We start from the raw sequence: 21,016 nt of genomic DNA, 5'->3' as shown, positions 1-21,016 counted from the left end.
TTGCACACGGCCATCTGCTTATCTGCTTTGAAATTTTAAGTGTATTTGCCCCACTCGCTCCCAAGATTTCACGGGCAGCGAAGTTGCAAAGGGGGAGGGGGGGTCCCGTTGGACGTCAATACGACCACCGCATCGCCGTTCAACTCCCAACGCAAGCACACCGGAGCGCGAGCGATAAATTTTGCATTTTTTTTCTAGTTGGACAAAGGCGGCGTTTTGGGAATAATACATCGCGCGTAAAAGCTACGTCTCTCGGTGGTGGACATTTTTCATCAGTCTAACGCGTGGTGCCTTCCACAGTCACGTGTCCGATCGGATGATTTGTGATGCTGGCACCCACGGGGAGAACGATGAGAGAGTGCGAATGCAAGAGTTGACTGTCAAGGGCCGCAAATTGCAGGACATTTTGGGGCTTAGTTAAGATGCATTTTGTGCAAAGATCAAAGCTCACCTCTTTTAATAAATATAGATATAAAAAGCCAAATGGAAACAAACAAAGACAGGTTAACAAAGAACGATTTATGTATTTCTGCAAAAGGGTGTAGATACATTTAACGCACACGCCCCTTTAAATCCAACGTTGGATAAAGGCCTCTCACCACACCGTGTCGATGATGGAGTTTGTTTGACCACTCTTTGTGACGCTGATCATTGCATGTTGGTGAAGGCGGGCGGGAGGGGTCGGAAAGGACTTGTTCAGATCACTCCCTGCTGACGTGAGCTATGGTTGGGAATAAAACCCAGGCCACTACGTTCGTAACGCAGTGCGATAACCACTGCGCCACCGCTCCGCGTACACGTGGGACAAATCTTGTTGGTTCTTTCGGTAAAGTCACGTAGAATGGAAATAATAAAATAATAAAAATAAAACATAATAAAATAATTCTCACGACGTTTCTATGTTTTGTTTTTATTATTTTATTATTTCCATTCTACATGACTTTACCGAAAGAACCAAGAAGATGAATCCCTGCAGTCACGAAAGCTTTACATCGAAACGTGGGGCAAAATCAATCCCATGGCTCCACTGCCACATTGGGCGACCTTTTTGCTTCACCCAACCAACTCCGCCGACGGCCGCCTTGCCTCTCAAGGTTGAACAATGCTTTCCCAGGCTCACGAGTTCATTCCACGCTGCTGCCTACGGGCCCTGCCGTGTTGGTGCTAGGCCTCGGCAAGGTAAGGTAAATTACCTTTATTACCGGGTAAAAGGGCTAAAGGTAAAGGGTAAAGGTTTCGACATGCCAAGGGGTAAGGTAAAGAGTAGGGTAAAGGTAGCTCAGAAGAATTACCCGGTAAATACAGTACCTTGTTTACCGCTAAAAGTTCCGTGGCGCAGTGACGCAGTCCGTGGCCTCCATTTTAAAGTGATGGCGGAGCACATGGAGACGGTCCACGTTCTTGAGGTCGAGGTACTAGAGGACGAGGATGCCAGCAACGGCTTTTTGGGGTTGCTGCGAACAGCAATCGAAAGAGGCAGCGGTATGCGTTCCCGTGGGAGCACACACACGATTGGATGGAGGGTGATCCGCATGTACAGCAAGGGAAGCGGCAGTGCGTGCACTGCCGCAAGTGGTTTTCCACCCACACGAACGCGTCGGGGTGGAAAGCCCACCTCAAGAAACACAACGTGCTCGCCCCAGGCAGCGAGGTCGGGACGTCGGCGTCGGCGAGCCGCCTAATACAGCAAACGCTGAGCCGGCCAGCAATCCCGGATCGCCTCCTGGTAAAGTTTGAGAACGCGGTGGTGTATTTTGTTATCAAAGGTGCAATCTCTTTGCGAGCCGCCGGCAGCGACAAGTTCAAGACCTTGGTCAACACATTGACGCAGGGATACGAGGGCCCATCGACCCGCACCATCATCCGCAGGATTGTCGAGCATCACGCCATCATGCTGCCCATCGTCGGGGCATTCTTCTCCAACCTGGACGTCGCCATCTCGATCACCATCGACGGGTGGTCGAACCGCAACCTGAAGGGATTTTGGATGGTCACGGTGCACTGGATCGACAGCAAATCTGGTGCGTCAAAATCCATGCTGCTGACAATCCTCGATGTGCAGTCCGGAAGGGGTGTCGACAAGCGCATTGGGGCCGCTCTGTTTGAGCACCTCCAAAGCCTCGGGCACAATATCTCGACCAAGCTGCTCGCTGTCACCAGCGACAATGGCTCCAATGCGAACAGTGCTGTCAAGACGTTGTTCGCCCTGGTCAACGTGGACGCCGGATATGAGCAGTTGCGGGCTTGCCACCATATTCGATGTGCGGATCATTCCGTCCAGATCGGTGTCGTCCAAGTTCTAAAACTTATCAAGTCAACAAATGCCGAACTGCGCAAGGCGCTCGTCAATATCAGGTGCAGCAAGGTCGTCCGGCAGTCGTACCGCCGCGAGGCTGAGATCGCCAAGCTCGCCAGCAAGGAGCCGACGCACCAGGACTCGCCGACCAGGTGGCATTCGACGTTTGACATGGGCGACGACGCCATCAAGAAGCGTGTCCCATTGGACATTATCATGGCGCGCTTCCAGGATGTGATCGGTGTCGGTGCTTTATCTGAACTGCAGTGGGCAAACATCGAGGGCGTGACAGCATTCCTGCGAATGCCGCGCCAGGTCATGGCCTCGTTGTCGGTGGACCACAATTCGACATTGGATCTCGTGCCGGTGACGATGGAGCACCTCGTCCGTCATTGCGATCATGGTGAAGCCGCCCTTAGAGCGATCGATGAGCCCTTGACTGCGACGGGGATGAAGGCCGAACTGGTGCGGTACCGCCACCTACTGGTTCAGGAACCCGCCATTGTGGCATCCTACTTGAATCCACAGCTGCCGAAAACGACAGACCAAGACGAGCTGGATACACTGAAGGCCACGATCCGCTCTGTCCTGCAGCAGCGCTACTCGGACGTGCTCACGATCTCGCCGACGGCAGTTGCTGCCCATATGGAGGAGCGGTCGCTGTTCAGCACCCTGTTCAGCAACGTCGGCAACTCCATAGACGACGGCGATGAAGTCGATCGTTTTCTGAGCATGGGCATCACGACCGCCAGCGCCTTCATTGACGTAATGCAGTGGTGGTTTCTCCGCAAAGAGCTGCTCCCCGCCCACTACAAGATGGCCTGCGACTACTAGGGAGCGCCGGCGACGTCAACTCCCTGTGAACGTGTGTATAGTGGAGCCGGGCGGGAGTTCACATGTGTTCGCCAGTCGCTCATGGATCACGGCCGGCTGCCTGAAGGTTCCGTCTAACTGGGCTGGTGCGGCGCAGGATTTTATTGCCTGTCGTCCGTCCAAGGATGATGGCAATGACGAACTTGATCAGGTTGTTGATGAGATCGCCATCAACCAAGACGACTGGGACGAGGAGGTTATGGTTCTTTCGGTAAAGTCACGTAGAATGGAAATAATAAAATAAAAAAATAAAAATAATAATAAAATAATTCTCACGACGTTTCGGCCACAACGCAAGCAGCCGTCCTCAGGTGAAGCCCAGGTCTGTTGGGGAGACAGCGTCTGAATGAAACAGCACCATGCTTGGAGCGTATATTTAATCTGGGTTGGAAGGGGGGGAAAGGGCGCCTTGACAAAATAATTTGCATATCAAGAGGAATTTAGCATATTTATGGGAAATGCAGATATGTGATTAGTACTACTTATGCCCGTGCATTATGCAGGATTAGCAGCATCAAAGGGAGGGGATATGGGAAATGCAGGTATGTGATTAGTACTACTCATGCCCGTGCATTATGCAGGATTAGCAGCATCAAAGGGAGGGGATATGGGAAATGCAGGTATGTGATTAGTGCTACTTATGCCCTGCATTATGCAGGATTAGCAGCATCAAAGGGAGGGGATATGGGAAATGCAGGTATGTGATTAGTACTACTTATGCCCGTGCATTATGCAGGATTAGCAGCATCAAAAGGAGGGGATATGGGAAATGCAGGTATGTGATTAGTACTACTTATGCCCTGCATTATGCAGGATTAACAGCATCAAAGAGAGGGGATATGGGAAATGCAGGTATGTGATTAGTACTACTTATGCCCATGCATTATGCAGGATTAGCAGCATCAAAAGGAGGGGATAGGGGTAGCATTAATAAAGGGAAGGAGTGTTAATAGTATGTAGCTGCAGTAACTAAAACCACCACGTAAACAACTAAAGCATAAACTACATAGTATCATCAGTATACTAAATATACTCTACAATAAGCTGAGTTACTAACAGTAAGTAATACATTACAATTCTACGTCGTAAAACATATAATATGCTTCCATCTAAACTGTTTTCTCTTACATCACACGAGTCTACACCATACTATATACTGCCATAGACAAACCCAACATTAAATTATATACTGTATTGCTATAAACCAGACAAACTCCACACTACATCCTGGCACCAGACAAACTCCACTCTACATCCTGGCACCAGACAAACTCCACTCTACATCCTGGCACCAGACAAACTCCACTCTACATCCTGGCACCATACAAACTCCACTCTACATCCTGGCACTAGACAAAGTCCACTCTACATCCTGGCCCCAGACAAACTCCAGACTACATCCTGGCACCAGACAATCTCCACACAACATCCTGACACCAGACAAACTCCACTCAACATCCTGGCACCAGACAAACTCCAGACTACATCCTGACACGAGACAAACTCCACTCAACATCCTGGCACCAGACAAACTCCACTCAACATCCTGGCACCAGACAAACTCCACTCTACATCCTGGCACCAGACAAACTCCACTCTACATCCTGGCACCAGACAAACTCCACTCTACATCCTGGCACCAGACAAACTCCACTCTACATCCTGGCACTAGACAAACTCCACTCTACATCCTGGCACCAGACAAACTCCACTCTACATCCTGGCAACAGACAAACTCCACTCTACATCCTGGCACCAGACAAACTCCACACAACATCCTGGCACCAGACAAACTCCACTCTACATCCTGGAACCAGACAAACTCCACTCTACATCCTGGCACCAGACAAACTGCACTCTACATCCTGGCACCAGACAAACTCCACTCTACATCCTGGCACCAGACAAACTCCACACTACATCCTGGCACCAGACAAACTCCACTCTACATCCTGGCACCAGACAACCTCCACTCTACATCCTTCACTATACAATTACGATACTATATATTACTTTGTACATTGTATTAATCATATACATTTTATACTATTTGTTATTATACACTGTACCATATACAGCAGTGTGATATACAATAGGGTGTGTAGAATAATACATAGTGTAATATTACAATGTGGTTTATAGCAATACAGTATATCATTTAATGTTGGGTTTGTCTATGGCCGTATATAGTACAGTGTAGACTCGTGTGATGTAAAGAATAAAGTTTAGATGGAAGCATATTAAATTTTTTACGACGTAGAATTGTAATGTATTACTTACTGTTAGTAACTCAGCTTATTGTAGAGTATATTTAGTATACTGATGATACTATGTAGTTTATACTTTAGTTGTTTACATGGTGGTTTTAGTTACTGCAGCTACATACTATTAACACTCCTTCCCTTTATTAATGCTACCCGTATCCCCTCCTTTTGATGCTGTTAATCCTGCATAATGCACGGGCATAAGTAGTACTAATCACATACCTGCATTTCCCATATCCCCTCCCTTTGATGCTGCTAATCCTGCATAATGCACGGGCATAAGTAGTACTAATCACATACCTGCATTTCCCATATCCCCTCCCGTTAATGCTGCTAATCCTGCATAATGCACGGGCATAAGTAGTACTAATCACATACCTGCATTTCCCATATCCCCTCCCGTTAATGCTGCTAATCCTGCATAATGCACGGGCATAAGTAGTACTAATCACATACCTGCATTTCCCATATCCCCTCCCGTTAATGCTGCTAATCCTGCATAATGCACGGGCATAAGTAGTACTAATCACATACCTGCATTTCCCATATCCCCTCCCGTTAATGCTGCTAATCCTGCATAATGCACGGGCATAAGTAGTACTAATCACATACCTGCATTTCCCATAAATATGCTAAATTCCTCTTGATATGCAAAATCTTTTGTCAAGGCGCTCTTTCCCCCCCTTCCAACCCAGATTAAATATACTCTCCAAGCATGGTGCTGTTTCATTCAGACGCTGTCTCCCCGACAGACCTGGTCTTCACCTGAGGACGGCTGCTTGCGTTGTGGCCGAAACGTCGTGAGAATTATTTTATTATGTTTTATTTTTATTATTTTATTATTTCCATTCTACGTGACTTTACCGAAAGAACCAAGAAGATGAATCCCTGCAGTCACGAAAGCTTTAAATCGAAAAATGAATAAAGCGCTCTAACTAGCATTTATCGTTTTAAAAAATTCCATGTTTTTTACCCCAGTAATTACCCTGTAATCGCGAAATTTGTATGGGATAAGGGTAAAAGGTAACGTAAAGGTAGGCTCGCTATTTTTTTACCTTTTACCTTACCTGCTAAAGGGTAAAAGGTAGGGTAGCGCGAATGTATTGTGGTAAGGTAAAAGGTAGGGTAAAGTTTCTCTTGTGTTTTTTTACCGTTTAACTTATACCTTACCTTGCCGAGGCCTAGTTAGTGCCATGGACCACAAAGGGCCCCTTCGAAGCTAGGGCTTGAACGATGAATCGATTTCAAATCGAAATCGCAATTTGAAACAATGCGATTAGCAAATCGCAAAGGCTGCGATTTTTTTGCGGTTTGAAAAGTCCCGTTACTTTCTTATTGGAATTGTTTTATTTTTTATTATTATAACTTAATTTATTTAACTGAACAATTGTTCTATGTCAATGAAAACATTTTAATAAATACATGTTGGAAGCGATTAATATCTTTTAAGTTCTCATCCTTGCATTAGAATATATAGAGCAGCTCATATTTTGATGGTATCATGTGGTAATGCTCCATCACATGTTTTAAATATATTACACAGTGAATATTGAACTGAAGCTTGATTTAATTTTAATCACAAATCGCAATATCTGTCAGAAAAGTCACAATTAGATATTTTCCCCAAATCGTTCAGCTCTACTTCGAACGAGGCAAGGCGGCGGTCGGGGCGGGTGGGGGGCTCGCGAGTTGTCGCCTTTTGGCTGTTGCTTGGCAGAGACTCAAAAGGCCCCAGACCCCGTGAGAGTTGCTCTTTTTTTTATTACACGCTTCTTAACACATTCCTGCGGAGGGAGCTGGTAGAAACGTTGGGTTGCTCGGTCAATGGCCAGGGTCAACGGCGGCGTGGTGTATTCCGCAAATATGCCCGACTGTGAGGGCGGGCACAAGCCGGCGTGAGTAGGTGAAACGTTGAGTTTTATAAGGGCACCACGGGGTGACCAGCCCCTCCCAACCCAACCCCTCCCCACCCAGCCCCTCCCCACCCACCCCTTCCCACCTAGCCCCTCCCCACCCTCCCCACCCTCCTCTCTCCACCCAGCCCCACCCATTTTTGGATGCACGACGGACGGACACAATAATCCCCTGTGGGCTGGTGTAACCAGGTTCCTACCAGTATTAACTCACTGTCTGTTGTATCCTCAAATCTTGCAACTCTATTTTTACCCACTTCCCAATGTGGTATCGACTGCAAACTTGGTATACTTATGTCATACTGATGACAATACTATATTCTATCATTAAAAAAATATATATTTTTAAACTTTTTTTTTTATCTGTTATGTTTCGGCTTGGGTCTAATTGTCCACGCTCAACTGACGTTGGCTGTAAATCACCACGGTCCCTAACGTTATGGCAAGCTTCGGGGCCACTTCCTGGAGTTTTTCCATTACTAGTACGGTACATTTCATGAAAGCGTGTTTTTAAAATAGTTTTTGTTAAATATTACTTATTAATGTGGGAGAAGCTTGAGGGGGTTCCCATCATTTTTCTCTCCCATACAATTCCTTCCAAATGTTTTTTTCTTAATATGACACCAATGCGGATTTTTTTATTGATGTTTGTTACCCGTGCTTTACGACAATAACCCGAGCTAGAATGCAATGGATCTCAACAAGATTTGGAATGTCTTAACCATGCCCTTGATTCGTTGTGCACGATTGACACGCTCTGAACAAGGGCGCGGACCGACTGTGGTGGATAATAATTTCGTGACACCAGAGTACGACAATCAATGCACGAATGTTCAATTAACCCCCCTCCCCCCCCATTATCACAACTTATATATAACTAGCTTTTTTGCCCGTCCATGGACGGGTGTATATTGCAGTAAATCTGAAATATTCAAGAGAAAAATTGTTCAGCTCATAATCATGAGCGGGTGACGTCACTCCACATGCCGCACCCCTCCCCAATAACCATTAGCACGTCACTCCACATGGGGCAACCACCCCCTCATTAATAATCATGAGCTGAACAATTTTTCTATTGAATATTTCAGATTTACTGCAATATACACCCGTCATTGTACGGGCAAAAAAAGCTGGTGAGGATATAATCTCGGCAGCGCACCAAGAAAACAGGAGGCTCGTGTAACGTATCGCCTTGCCAGCTGCTTAAAGAGCTGCAACACTGCGACTTTGATAAGGAGCGCCCCCGACCGGAGCAGCCACTTGATTTATGTTTAGATGGCAGTCTTTGTTTACAAATGGATTTATTACAACCCGAGCTCGTTGAAAAAGTATCGCCGTCTTATTTTTGCGCCCACCATGGTGTCAAAAAATAACTTGGGGCATTAACTAAAGAAATCCTTCTGTAGTAGTAGTCGTTTATGCATTCGTCATCATCAACCATGATCAATCCACTGCTGGATGAAGGCCTCCCCACAACGGTCAATGCGCACGATCCTGCGATGTAAGAATGCACTTGGCACCGACACGAGTTGATTTCATCTCCCCCCCCTCCTCGCCCCCGCCGCCGGATATCCCTTCTTTGAATTGATCGTACACGAATTTGACAACATGGGGTGCGACAACGGATTCGGGCTGCATCCCTGTGCACCTAAAGAGGACCGGACCCTTCCCCCCCCCCACCACGTAGCGTCGCAAGTCAAGACGACGCGTGTGTCACGCTACCAAAGATAGGGTAATTGATGGCAAGAACACATCCGGTCCTTGAGGAACGTGCAAGGAGGATGTGGTGGGATCGTGCGTTCCAAGGACTTCTTCCGGGAGAATGTCATCTCCCCGAGGAGGCGTTAAGGAAATAGAAGCGCCGAGGTCGGGTTCGAGACACCGCCGCGTGACCTGTTTCACCTCCCGGTGAGGTTTGTGCTTCTGCCGTAAAGAATCGGTGGTTCTGTCAAAACAGGAATAATTTTTTTTCTTCTTCCTTTATTGTTTCTGGGTGGAGTAGCCAGGGGTTGACTGCGAGAGAACAGCGCGTTTCTTTGCACAATGTTATGCTAAGAATATAACGGTGTGTGAATTTGAAAACAAATGTTACGCGCATATTTCGGTTCGCTTTTTTTGGCCACGTTGCCGGGACACAATGGACGGTTTGAGAATCGTCGTGGGACGCTTCACTTTTTTGTATGCCTCAAATCGCCGGGGGATGTTGAGACGGGACACTCGAGTTGATGAACTCTGAAAAAACAAGGCCAGGAAAAGTGTGGAGCACGCCAACACCGCGCTTGATGGGGGCTGTGCTGAACACAAAACACACGGTCATATTTGCCTGTTTAAATCGTTGCAATTCAATACAACCCGAAATGCATGTGAGTTCTCCTTTGGCCAGACGAACCAAGCGCGACGCCTTCGATGCACCCAATTTTGTTCGATTTCCAAAGCTAAGGTTTGAGCTTCCATAGCACCTCCGATTCGCACGGTTGGCGACTTACGCACGGTGCCGAAAGGAGTTCAACATAGTGTACGCACGCTATAAACTACGGAGGTTATTTCGTCAGCAGATGGCAGAGCAGCAACACCCACAGCTGCAACGTGCGTGGTATGACCGAGTGGTACTGGTAGGAACCTTCTGGTTACACCAGCCCACAGGAGATTATTGTGTCCGTCCGTCGTGCAGGGAGGGGCTGGGTGGGGCTGGGTGAGGAGGGGCTGGTCACCCCGCGGTGCCCTTATAAAACTCAACGTTTAACCTACTCACGCCGGCTTGTGCCCGCCCTCAGTCGGGCATATTTGCGGAATACACCACGCCGCCGTTGACCCTGGCCATTGAGCGAGCAACCCAACGTTCCTACCAGCTCCCTCCGCAGGAATGTGTTGTAATGGTCCTCACCTTCAGATGTTAACTGCCTCGCCTAGTATACCGGTCGTGGGTTGGATCCCCACGCTGCTGATGCCTGTAAATTTGGAGTTTGCATGTTCACGTGGATTTTTGGGGCCGTCCACAAATGACGTCACGCGACTTTGGACGATTTTTGACCCCCCCCCCCCCCCTTCGTCACACGGCGTCACAAAAAATCAGACCCCACCCCTCAAATATAAAAAACATGCTTCAAATTGCTTTAAACTATTGTCATTGTAGTGCGTATTTAATCTGTAGGAGAAAACATTAAAAAGTCTATTTAACTAAGTATAACGTGTTGTCTGTATTTATTTAAAGTTGCGCATTTTTACGTGACGTCACATTTCTCAAACCCCCCCTCCCCATCGTCACAAATGTCTGACGCCCCCCCCCCCTAGGTGCGTGACGTCATTTATGGACGGCCCCTTTATGCGGATCCTCCGATTTTCCCCTCCACATATAGAATCAACGTGCGTTTAGAGCAACTTGGCCAAGATCAATTTCCACACGATGAACCACTCCCCGTTGAGCTGTCATGTGGCCAGGTCGCCTCTGAAAAAGAGCTCTACCAAGTCAGTGGGCCTTACCTGGTAAAATACAAAGTTTAGTTTAGGATTGATAGAGAGGGCTATGAATGTACATTTATCGGCCGAGCATTAGCCGCGTGAAGTGGCCGCAGTGTGTTTCAATCATCTTCAGGTAACACGCAAAGGTCGTCGCATTCACAACCTCCTTCTCATGAACGCTGAACACAAGGGAAGGGGGGGGAGGAGCAGCAGTCAGCAATACATGCATCTCTTTTATTGAAGCATGTTTCCAATAAATCTTCGCTAACACATCCAAGGTCTCCGTTTTAAATCAAATGTACAGTACACACAGTATGTATGCATTACATTGCTCGTCACAGCTATCAAAAACCTCTGCGTTGTGCACGCACAAATTGTACAACTACATACAGCCCAGAGAGAACCCAAGAGAAAGGAGGAAATGGATTGTTGGTGTACCGCGTGTGTGGTTAACGGGAGAAACCATACGTAAAGCCGACAAAACGACGAGTGAGCACAGCAGTTGGATTAAATCGTACGTGCTTGCCATTTGGACGGTGTTTTAATAGGAAAGAGGGTGGATTCGTTTCCCATGCGTTACACAAGAGAGGTTTGCGTGACTCCGTAAAGTGTGCAGGAATTACATGTACGATCGGAGAACAGCGATGCATGGCTACAGACGTGGCCAAAGCGTTAAGTTAACTGGGCACTGCGATGTAGGGATTTAGTTAACGTGGATGCTAAATCTTGACTTAAAGCTTTTGTGACTGCAGGAATTCATATTTTTGGGGTCTTTCGGTAAAAATAATAAAATTATTATTATTTTTCTATCTACGTGGCTTTACCAAAAGACCCAAAGAATTTGGATGCTAAAGTACGCACCCAAAACACATTTTTTAAATGTTCTAATTTTGTTTCAAGTAAACTCAAACGTACAGGTTATATCAACCGTCCGTAGCATGCGCCAGTGTATGGTATCACAAAGAAATAAAAACGAAATCAGATCAACATTAAAAATTTTACGAACCTGAAATGATAAAACATCACACTGTATTCTTTCAAAATACAAAACGCGAACATGATACAAATGTAAAAAATAGATATCAAATGCTCAAATAAGTGTATTATTAATTTAAGTTTAAGAAGCACAGTGAAAACAAATCACGTGATGTAAACTATCTTAGCAAAAAAGCTTCTCACTTCCCGACTCCCAACCCCCCCCAATAAAAGATTACTGCAGAAGGCATCTCAAATGACAAGTGCCTGTGGCCAGAACCAGAACAGTTGAAGAGATGAGCGCGAGGTGGACAGGAGGAGCAAACACGTCGCCACATTGCCGGAATTATACGACTCGAAACTTGACTCCAGGAGACCGCAACATGAGGTTTCATACCGACTATGGGGCTCGACAAGTCATGTGATCACAGTCATGTGATCACAGTTGTGTTAACATGTTCCCCCATTGTCTTCGTAATCTCGGCAAGGGTGGAACGTTTTTAGTTTCTTATTTAGTCACAATGGTTAAATGATGAACAATTCTTAATGAGGTCATTTACTGAAGTTTTGCCTGCAGTGAGACCCAGTGCTGTGAGATATACAAACGTGTTGTTGAAACGAAAATGGTTGTTGTGGGCCAAAATTGTCTTCTTGGTTGACAGAAGAAATCCCTGACTGGTTGTAGCAGATTCATGTGCCAAAGTTATCTAATGTGTGATCTTCCCCATTCACACTTAACCTGCAGTTGTAATGCCTCACCATTGGTTAAATTTAAATTATTAAATAAACGGTCTTATATTAAACTACAGATATGTAAAACGATCAACAACATTTAATGACCAAAATCTGGTCTCATTTGAATGAAAACCAAAACTTTAAAACAACAACAGTAAAGCACCAACTATTTCAGTAAGAGCCCATGATTGACTTGATCAACATCCATATTTCCTTCGTCAAAATTGGCAATGATTTTCCTTGTTTATATTTTCCACCTCGGGAGGGTGATACCCGTGTAGATTTGTAACACACTCCCGAGCTGCTTGCGACAAATATTCTTTGACGTCAGGTCTACACTGCGGTCGTATCACAAGGGCCGTTCCAAAGATCTGCATGCCAAATTGGGCTCAACAACGACCATTAAGGAACGTGAGCACAAGATGCCCCCAACTACGCTCGAAGCGAAATCCATGATCCATAACTTTTGAGATTTTTTTTTTTTGGTAAAATATCGATGACATCCTTTCCTGTTATGAGCTGATCATAATTTACAAGACATTAAATATTTTAAAAAGTGAGCGATAACTTAAATACGTATAGACTGCAAATAAAAATACTTAAAAGGCATTTATGAACAACACAATCATCATGAAATGCTCGCAAGCAAACCTGGATTCTCGAACATTACATATCAAATAATTTCAATTTCCATTACATGGTAAACCAAGGCATGGACATGTAATTAAATTGTGCAGATATAACTATGTATATGAAATGTTTCTCTTATAGTTACAGTAAATTGTTTGCATTGTACACGAAGTGGCTATATTTACTTTTTTTTTTAATCCGTCTCTATTCAATAATGTTAGCTCATAAAATATGACCCATCGAATAGACGATGCCCTCCCATCCGCATCGTCTACATATCGGCAATCTGGCACAGGCCTGCTTAGCTATACACAATGACCTTAAAAACACACACAGACTGCAAAAAAATATAAAATAAACATTCTTAAAATAAAAAAGCTAAATAAATACATATATAATTTATTAAAGAATAGAGATAGTAGCTACTTTTGTGTATTCAAACAAAATAAGATTTTTCTGATGTAAAAATTGTGCAAACCACAACCTACTCCCTTCTTCTTCCATTCGCGAAGTATATATTTTTTCTTTTTTTTTTGCGTTCCAGCAAGATAAAGGTTAAGATAATAACACAAGACAACTTCACATTATTGTCATGTAGCGGAACAAGCGACGATGCAGACTATGGCTGTAAATAAAGTGCTTGGAATATTTACAGGCGCTCCAATAGGGTTTTAGGGAAACTGGCGATCAGAAACTCCACGCACGTTTCTTGTTGAACAAAGTGCCTTTTTTGACGAAGCATATGCTTACATGTGCGCAAAAGTTCACACTCTTATCTTACCTTATTTTTAAGTGAAATTATCACGCCGAATTTGTCACGACATTTGTTTTTTGAAATACTCTACTATAAAATAACGTTGCTTTGAGTCACATTACGGGTAAACTTTTCCGAAACATGCCAAATAAATTGGTTACATATTGGGGAGTACAAAATAAATGTCATTATTTTCTTACCGAGTTGGATGCCGAATCGTTGCCGATCATCAGCAACGATTATGATCATCGTACGTTGTTGATCATCATATGTGACTGAACGCGATACTGCAAAGGCAGGACAGTTCACAAGCCCAACATCCACATGTTGCATTGGATAGGAAGAGTTCCACATCCAGTGAACCTCACAATTTCAACCTTTGCTCATCCCGATCCCAACATTGGGCTTAAGTCACCAGGAATCTAGGACATGTCGAGAGCAATCCTCCACGTCGGGGGAAGACTGCGGCCGACATTAAATCGGGACATTAACACACCGAGGCTACGTAGAACTGACTGCATGTATAGGATTGAATTAAACAAAACTGCACGGAAAATAAACTCTAAAGGCTAAGTTATGTTTTTCCTTTTTGACAATGAAAACAAAAAATATTGCCTTATCTGACTTTTAAATACATTCATCCCAGACACCCACACATCATCGTCACTAGCACAATAAGCTTCCGACATGCATTTTTTTTTGCTACAGTTAGGAAATTTACAGAAAAAAATGTGAAGAAACTATAGGCTAGGTGCAAAGTGCAGTTAAATCACTAGTCCAATCTCCCTGTAAGTTTGACAACATTGACCTATACATAATTTATATATATTTTTTTAATATACTATCTTTAAATTAAACCTTTTTTTTAAGTTATTAAAGACATCTATGGCAGAAATAAAATAAAAACCCTGTTAATTATTGCATTAACGAAGTGAATGGAAATTAATGTACCATTACTTAAAGACCTCACTGAACACGTCACCTTAAATAAATATATAAAAATATCACCTGTGACTAAATCGCTGATAAACATGCTATCCATTTCCAGGATGCACTAGGTTATAAAAACAAAACAGAAATGATAACTCCCAACATTCATAAATATGTAACAGTGACATCATTGGGATATTGGACATCTGGACCCATACCACACTTTACACAGCCTAGAGACCACCCACTAGCAACTAAAAACCTCACGTAGCTTCAGATGATGTGGTCTGCTTTAGCCGAGCTGAGACTCGGTGGGTTGTTAATCGTGCCGGCTCTCCTGAGCCCCGTTTCCCGTCTTCGATTGACGGCCCTCACCTCCGGCCCCTGACCTCCGGTCCCATGACCCTTGCCCTCCCTCCCCTGCTCGACACACCAGTCCCAGGGCAGCAGAGCGGGGGAGCGCTGCGTGCGGTGGCGGTGCCTCTCCGTCTGCCGGCGAAGGGGCCATTCACTTGAAAGCCGCAAACTCTCCTGTGGAGGTTTTAGCGAACAGAACAGGGGGGAAGGAAGGAAAAGCGGTAATTTTAGATGGCGCAAGAATGCATAGATTAAAATCGACTACATAGGCTGGATCGTGCGAGTGAGAATCGACGCTTCTCTAATCATGTCATATTTTGTAAACGGTTCAATACGACCGCTGCTGCCACTAGAACTAGCTACGTTCCCCACAATGAAAAAATATTCTTCAAATCGAAGTTTAACCTCAAATCATAATTCAATTAATTGGAAAGGGGTAAAATGTTCAAAGATTATAACCAACTTTAATTACAAGCGCACAGTGAGTTGCTGTGACAACAAGACTTTTGGTGCCAGGACCTCAGATTATTGAGCTCCTGGCCACTTGAGCCGTTTGCTGCAATAACTGTAATGTCAGAGCATTACCAATGTGTAGGGTAGGAGGATATGCAATCGTAAAAAATCAGGTGGGGGAGGGGGCACAACAAGGCATGAAAATAGAGCTGGTGATTTTACTTATCGGCACAAACAGGAGCTGTTAAAATGTTATTTACATTTGGATCTTGTTAGTGTTTTAAATCCACATTCGATAAACATTAGAATCATCTTCACTTAACACAGCTTTAAAATATGACTCCTTTATTCAAATCACACAAAACTTTACTTCCATTGCGCTTGCCAAACCTGATTACGCGCGTGTTCGCTCACTGCAAAGAGTAAAATAAAAGGACGGGGAGAGAATTAATAACGCCAAGGCAACAGTTGGTCCCGTGTGCGAAAGCGGCGCAAGCAGAGGGGGTCGCTGCGGTGAGCGCGCAGACAGGGAAGCCAGGGCAGCGCCTATTGGCCACCGAGGCCTCCCGCAGGCCCCGTTGCGGCCCCAGCCGTAGAAGCTGAGGCCGAGGGGGCACTGCGGCACGAGTGTACGACTGCGCTGACCGTATCCGCCCGCCTGGATCGGGGTCCTCGGAGAAGCGCACGTGTAGGAGCTGAAGTCGTCCGTCTGGAAGCCGGCGCGGTTGAGCGACGGCTCCGACGCGCTGCGGTGGATCTTGGGCAGCGACCGTGCCAGCTGTTCGATGGATGCCAAAATCTGCGACGGTGGGAGAAAAAGTGGGGGGGGGTAGTTTTGGGTGAAGGCGGACCAGTTGTGGGGTCAAGGATGATAGTTCAAGTCAAGTTTGTCAGCAGGGCAGTCTGTCAGGGTCACTGCATGAGTACTGCCTGGTGCAAAACCACACATCGCAAAGCCAACGTAGATTTTTCTTTCCAAGAATAAACTAGGCCACGTCATCATGTGTATAAAAATAATAATAGCGCTTAGATGGTTGGAGATTGAGAGTAAAAATGGAGTGGTAGCCAGAGGAAGGAACTCGCTGGAGAGAATGTCCACCGACATGGGGCTACGGCATCAGACATTAAGAGCTCTCCTCTATGTGAACCACCGAAACTTGCCTCCAAGGCCCCGGATTACTGGCGTGTGTGTGCCACTACAAAACGCACCTGTGGGAAGAGCGGGCGGTCTTCGCGCTTCTTCTTCAAGCAGTCGATCATGAGCCGCTTCATCGTTTTGGGGCAGTTGCTGCGCACCTTGCTGAGGTCGGGCGAGAGGTATCCGCGCCCCACCATGAAGATGATCTGGTCACGGTTGTTGATGCTGCAGTAGGGCAGCTGGCAGGACATGAGCTCGAACAGGACGATGCCGAATGCATACACATCCGACTGGAAGCTGTAAGGATTCCGTTCCTTCATTCGTATCACCTCCGGTGCCTGCCAGGTGGGGATTATAGTGAATAATGTTGTTTATATTCAATGACGAATGCAATGACGATTCAATTGTTACTAGTGAAATGGGGTGCGGCGGAGGTGCAGTGGTTAATGCACTGCACCAAACTTCAGTGGTGAGTTATACATGATCCAATCCTGGGTACCCCCCCATCACCAGCCAGAATAGACAAGTGTGGTAAAGTATGGTGAAACCCCATGACCAAAAGGTGTGTGGGGAGGCATTCATCCAGCAGTGCATTGATACAGGGATAAACATTACATTACTCGTGAAGTTATGGTGATGAAACTGATGTGTACAGGAAAATAATCAAATTACATCGGCAAATTTACGGTGCTGTACTCACAGCAGTGCAGACTTGTGCATGCTATTGTGAATTATGATCTTGTGCTGTTTGACAAATTGGGAGCATTGTGCAGTGGTAAAGTGTGCACTGTACACACTGTATGTGCAGTGGTGCGGTGTGTGAAGTCTTGTTGCATGGTGACACGCTACATGTGGTGGTTCCCCATATAATATTGCACTTTATTCGTGCGACACTGCGTGTTTGTACAACGTGATCGGAAGTGCAGGTGGTGATATCAGCCTCGTGTGTAGCTGATAGTGCGGGTTTAATTGGGGCTGCTGGTGCTTCTGGTGGTGGTATTATGGGGAGCGGTAGTGTGGTGATTAGGGCGCTGCTCTATGAACCCAGCGGCCCGAGTTCGATTCTCGCTCACGGCCAACACCAGTGACAATTATCTGAACCGGTTCTGGGCCTCCCCTAGGTCGACTCGGTCTCAAATGAGTACCTGGTGTGGTGTGTAAACAAAGGCGGCTGGGCGTGTAGCTGGCCACCCACTGCCTCGTGTGCCGTTGCCAGCCTTCAGGAGTTGCTCGCTAACAGCACTTACCCCAGCAGCCTACTCGGACTATACGGGGGATTTTTGTCTTTTTGTTTGGTATAGGTGGTGCCAGTGGTGCTGGTAGTGAAGTAGTGCTACCATCCAAAGGATGGACCCAGACGGCTGCTCCAGTTGGTGAGAGCCGCTCCACCGAGCTTTCACTGTGGCCAGGCCAAAGTCTCCAATCTTCACCGTCAAGTCGTCGTGCAGGAAGATGTCTGTTCGGCAGCACATCATGGAAAAGTCCACTATTTTGCGACAGTGGGGAGTGTCAACACCACGTACTCATCCATCTACTCACTAACTCACCCAGCCGTGCACCTACTCACTCACCCACTTTCAGATCAACTTACCCTGCCACTAACTCAATTTATAACCCACCTACTCACCCACCCAACCACCCGCCGACTCCCTCAGCCACTCAGCCACTACCCACATTATTACTGACCCACCCACTAATTTAATCACCTACTAACGTAACCACCCACTAACTCAACCACTGAGTCACTCGAACTTACCCACTAACCAAGCCACCCACTAAATCTCAAATCCACACTCATGCACGCACCCACCCGCCCACTGAGCTATATAGATTGTTTTGAGAAGCAGGGTTTGGATCGAACCTACGAACTTAAAAATACCAGGCAAGGTAGTTAACAATTTGCAGACATGGCACTCCACTTTCTGACTCTCCCACCCACGAACCCACACACTCAAAACACCCACCCACTAACTCAACCATCCATTCATTTCAACCACTCTTCTTCTTAAACGGTCACACCGGCAAAAGTGGCAACAGCAACTCTCGCGACTCTTTTGCAGCTGGCTGGTGTGACCCAGAAATATCCAATACCCATTTAAAATGTGTGCATTGTAAGAGGTGGCAGGTGGCTTCGAGGTCAGACAGATGAGGGGACCCCACCGAGATCCTGGACTAAAATCTGGGCAGACACCCATTGCGCACCTCCGATTAGCACGGTTGGCTACATACGGTGCGAAAGAAGTTCAACATGACACGTACATACACTGTATTCTCATGCGTGGTTTGTTGATGGTCTCAAACATCACATTACATGTAATTTTGAACTTCATTTGATAAAGTTTAAGCTCTGGGAATTAAACATATCCGTTTGGCTGTCATGCGATGAACATTTCCGTGTAGCGTGGTGTGGCGGAACGTGCTGCCCCCCTAGGTCTGTGGATAAGAGGTCACCTGCATAATTCCGAAGCAGTTCTGACATCTCGTTCTGCGAACCGCTGTGTAACACGGCGTTAAGTACCGCTCTCCAAGCGTTCCGAATGGCTATTCGCGTCATGCCACCATTACGACTGAATAGGAATAAAATTGGTAAAAAAAAGACAAACTAAATATGTAAATGTGTGTATTACATCCTGTCCTCTATATTGCATACAACGTGCAAATTTGTTACATTCGTAGAAAAAATAAAACTTTGCCACTTAACCTACTACCACCACCTGCTGGCAAAACCCTCGCACAAACAAATATAACAAACTAGCTGTACTACCCGGCTTTGCCCGGGACTTGGATTCACCACACCCGGCCGCCTTTGTCTCCCCAGTGGCGATGTTCACACACCACACCAGTTACTCGTTTGAGGCTGAGTCGACCTAGGGGAGGCCCAAGACCGGTTAAAATAATCGTCACCGGTGGTGGCCGTGAGCGGGAATCGAACTCGGGTCGCCGGGTTCGTAGCGCAGCGCACTAACCACTACACTACAATGTGTTACGCTTCCACATGCGCGGGTCACGTGACAGATTTTACGTCACAGCTCACTTGCCATGCAAAAAATATATGCATTATTGAGCTCCCACCTCCCCCCCCAAAAAAAATAAAGTGTATTTTTATAATTTTTGCATGGTGTAGTCTGGAAAGTACCCACATGGCAAATTTCCAGTTTGTTGCATGTCGGGAAGTACGTTAAACATTTTGAACAGACACATAATCACAACTTTGCCTTTTATATATATGGAGATGACACACATTTGCATTAACAAACCAGATTTCTTGTAGTGCAGGTTAAACAGTGACTGTCTGGTTTACTCGGTAACTGGTTAAAATAAAAAATGTCTTGAGTCCAGCCTCAAAGATCCACACCGTCAGTAAGTTCACATGACCTTTAAAGTGTCCAGCAAGGTCCCCGCTTAAACACAAATTCAGACTTAAATCAGTTATTAATGTTCATCTTGCGAGTACATAGATCCCTAATATGCAATGCATCATCGCAGAAAGGATACTATTCGACTTCAAATCTCGGTGGATGATGGATTTTGCGTGCAAATAACTGGGAAAAGAGAACACACGCACATAAGTATTACCATTCCAAAACAAGCATTCATATAAAATCCTTTTCAAGGACATATTTAAGTTCATAACTGATAATTGGGACATTATTTCAAAAACGATAAGAATAAGCCACACTCGATAGCTCGTGTGCAGGTGTCAGTTACATCGCAGGATGGTGAGAGATGGCACTTGGTGGGGAATGATGCCTTCATCAATTGATTGTGATCAATGCATGATGGTGATCACGATACAGCAGCTCAGTTACAATGTTATAGCAAGGCTTCGATTGTGCATTGCTATGAGCAAGTCTTTTATTTAAAGCCTTGCAGCTCGCTCCTCCACGAAGAGGATGAAAACAACGTTGCTGATTCTGAACGATTGTTCACTGCCGCCAAGCGTAACCCAATGTGTGGTTTTACGGCGAGTCCTCGCTTTACGCGTGGCGTTCACACAACGCGTTGTCGCTATAATGCGGTTCCTTCCCTTGGGGAACACTTTACGCACAATGCGGAAAGCGCACCGTTATAACGCGTATTCTGCGCGGTCGGCGATTAACTACTTTCGTGAGCTACACGGCCGAGTGGTGCGATACAGTACGCGGCAATGCACATTCAAACGAGTTCTCTGTCCCTCCATGGGATGACCGCAAAGGCTGATTTTATTGCGCAAATGTGACTACAAATTTTATTTATGCC

The 21,016-nt window shown here is 45.8% G+C and overlaps 1 protein-coding gene across 4 annotated transcripts in view; it reads right to left on the bottom strand.

The window, feature by feature from the left end:
* Positions 1-13,596: 13,596 nt before the first annotated feature.
* LOC144943704 (serine/threonine-protein kinase B-raf-like) overlaps positions 13,597-21,016 on the bottom strand; it is a 28,343-nt gene continuing 20,923 nt past the window's right edge. For 2 of the 4 annotated variants that reach the window (XM_078871460.1, XM_078871462.1), the window contains exons 14-17: positions 20,273-20,319; positions 18,115-18,233; positions 16,849-17,115; positions 15,227-16,438 (exon numbers count right to left, since the gene is read on the bottom strand). In XM_078871460.1, the coding sequence (XP_078727586.1) occupies positions 16,034-16,438; positions 16,849-17,115; positions 18,115-18,233; positions 20,273-20,319 (838 nt within the window). In that variant the 3' untranslated portion in view covers positions 15,227-16,033. Of the gene's footprint in view, positions 16,439-16,848; positions 17,116-18,114; positions 18,234-20,272; positions 20,320-21,016 lie in introns of all 4 variants that reach the window. The other 2 variants (XM_078871461.1, XM_078871463.1) reach the window with 2 other exon arrangements.

The sequence above is a fragment of the Lampetra fluviatilis genome, chromosome 32 (genome assembly GCF_964198595.1).
Source record: "Lampetra fluviatilis chromosome 32, kcLamFluv1.1, whole genome shotgun sequence".
Taxonomy (NCBI): Eukaryota; Metazoa; Chordata; class Hyperoartia; order Petromyzontiformes; family Petromyzontidae; genus Lampetra; species Lampetra fluviatilis.
Note: the sequence above shows the minus strand (reverse complement) of the source record. Positions and strands in the feature narration are given on the sequence as shown.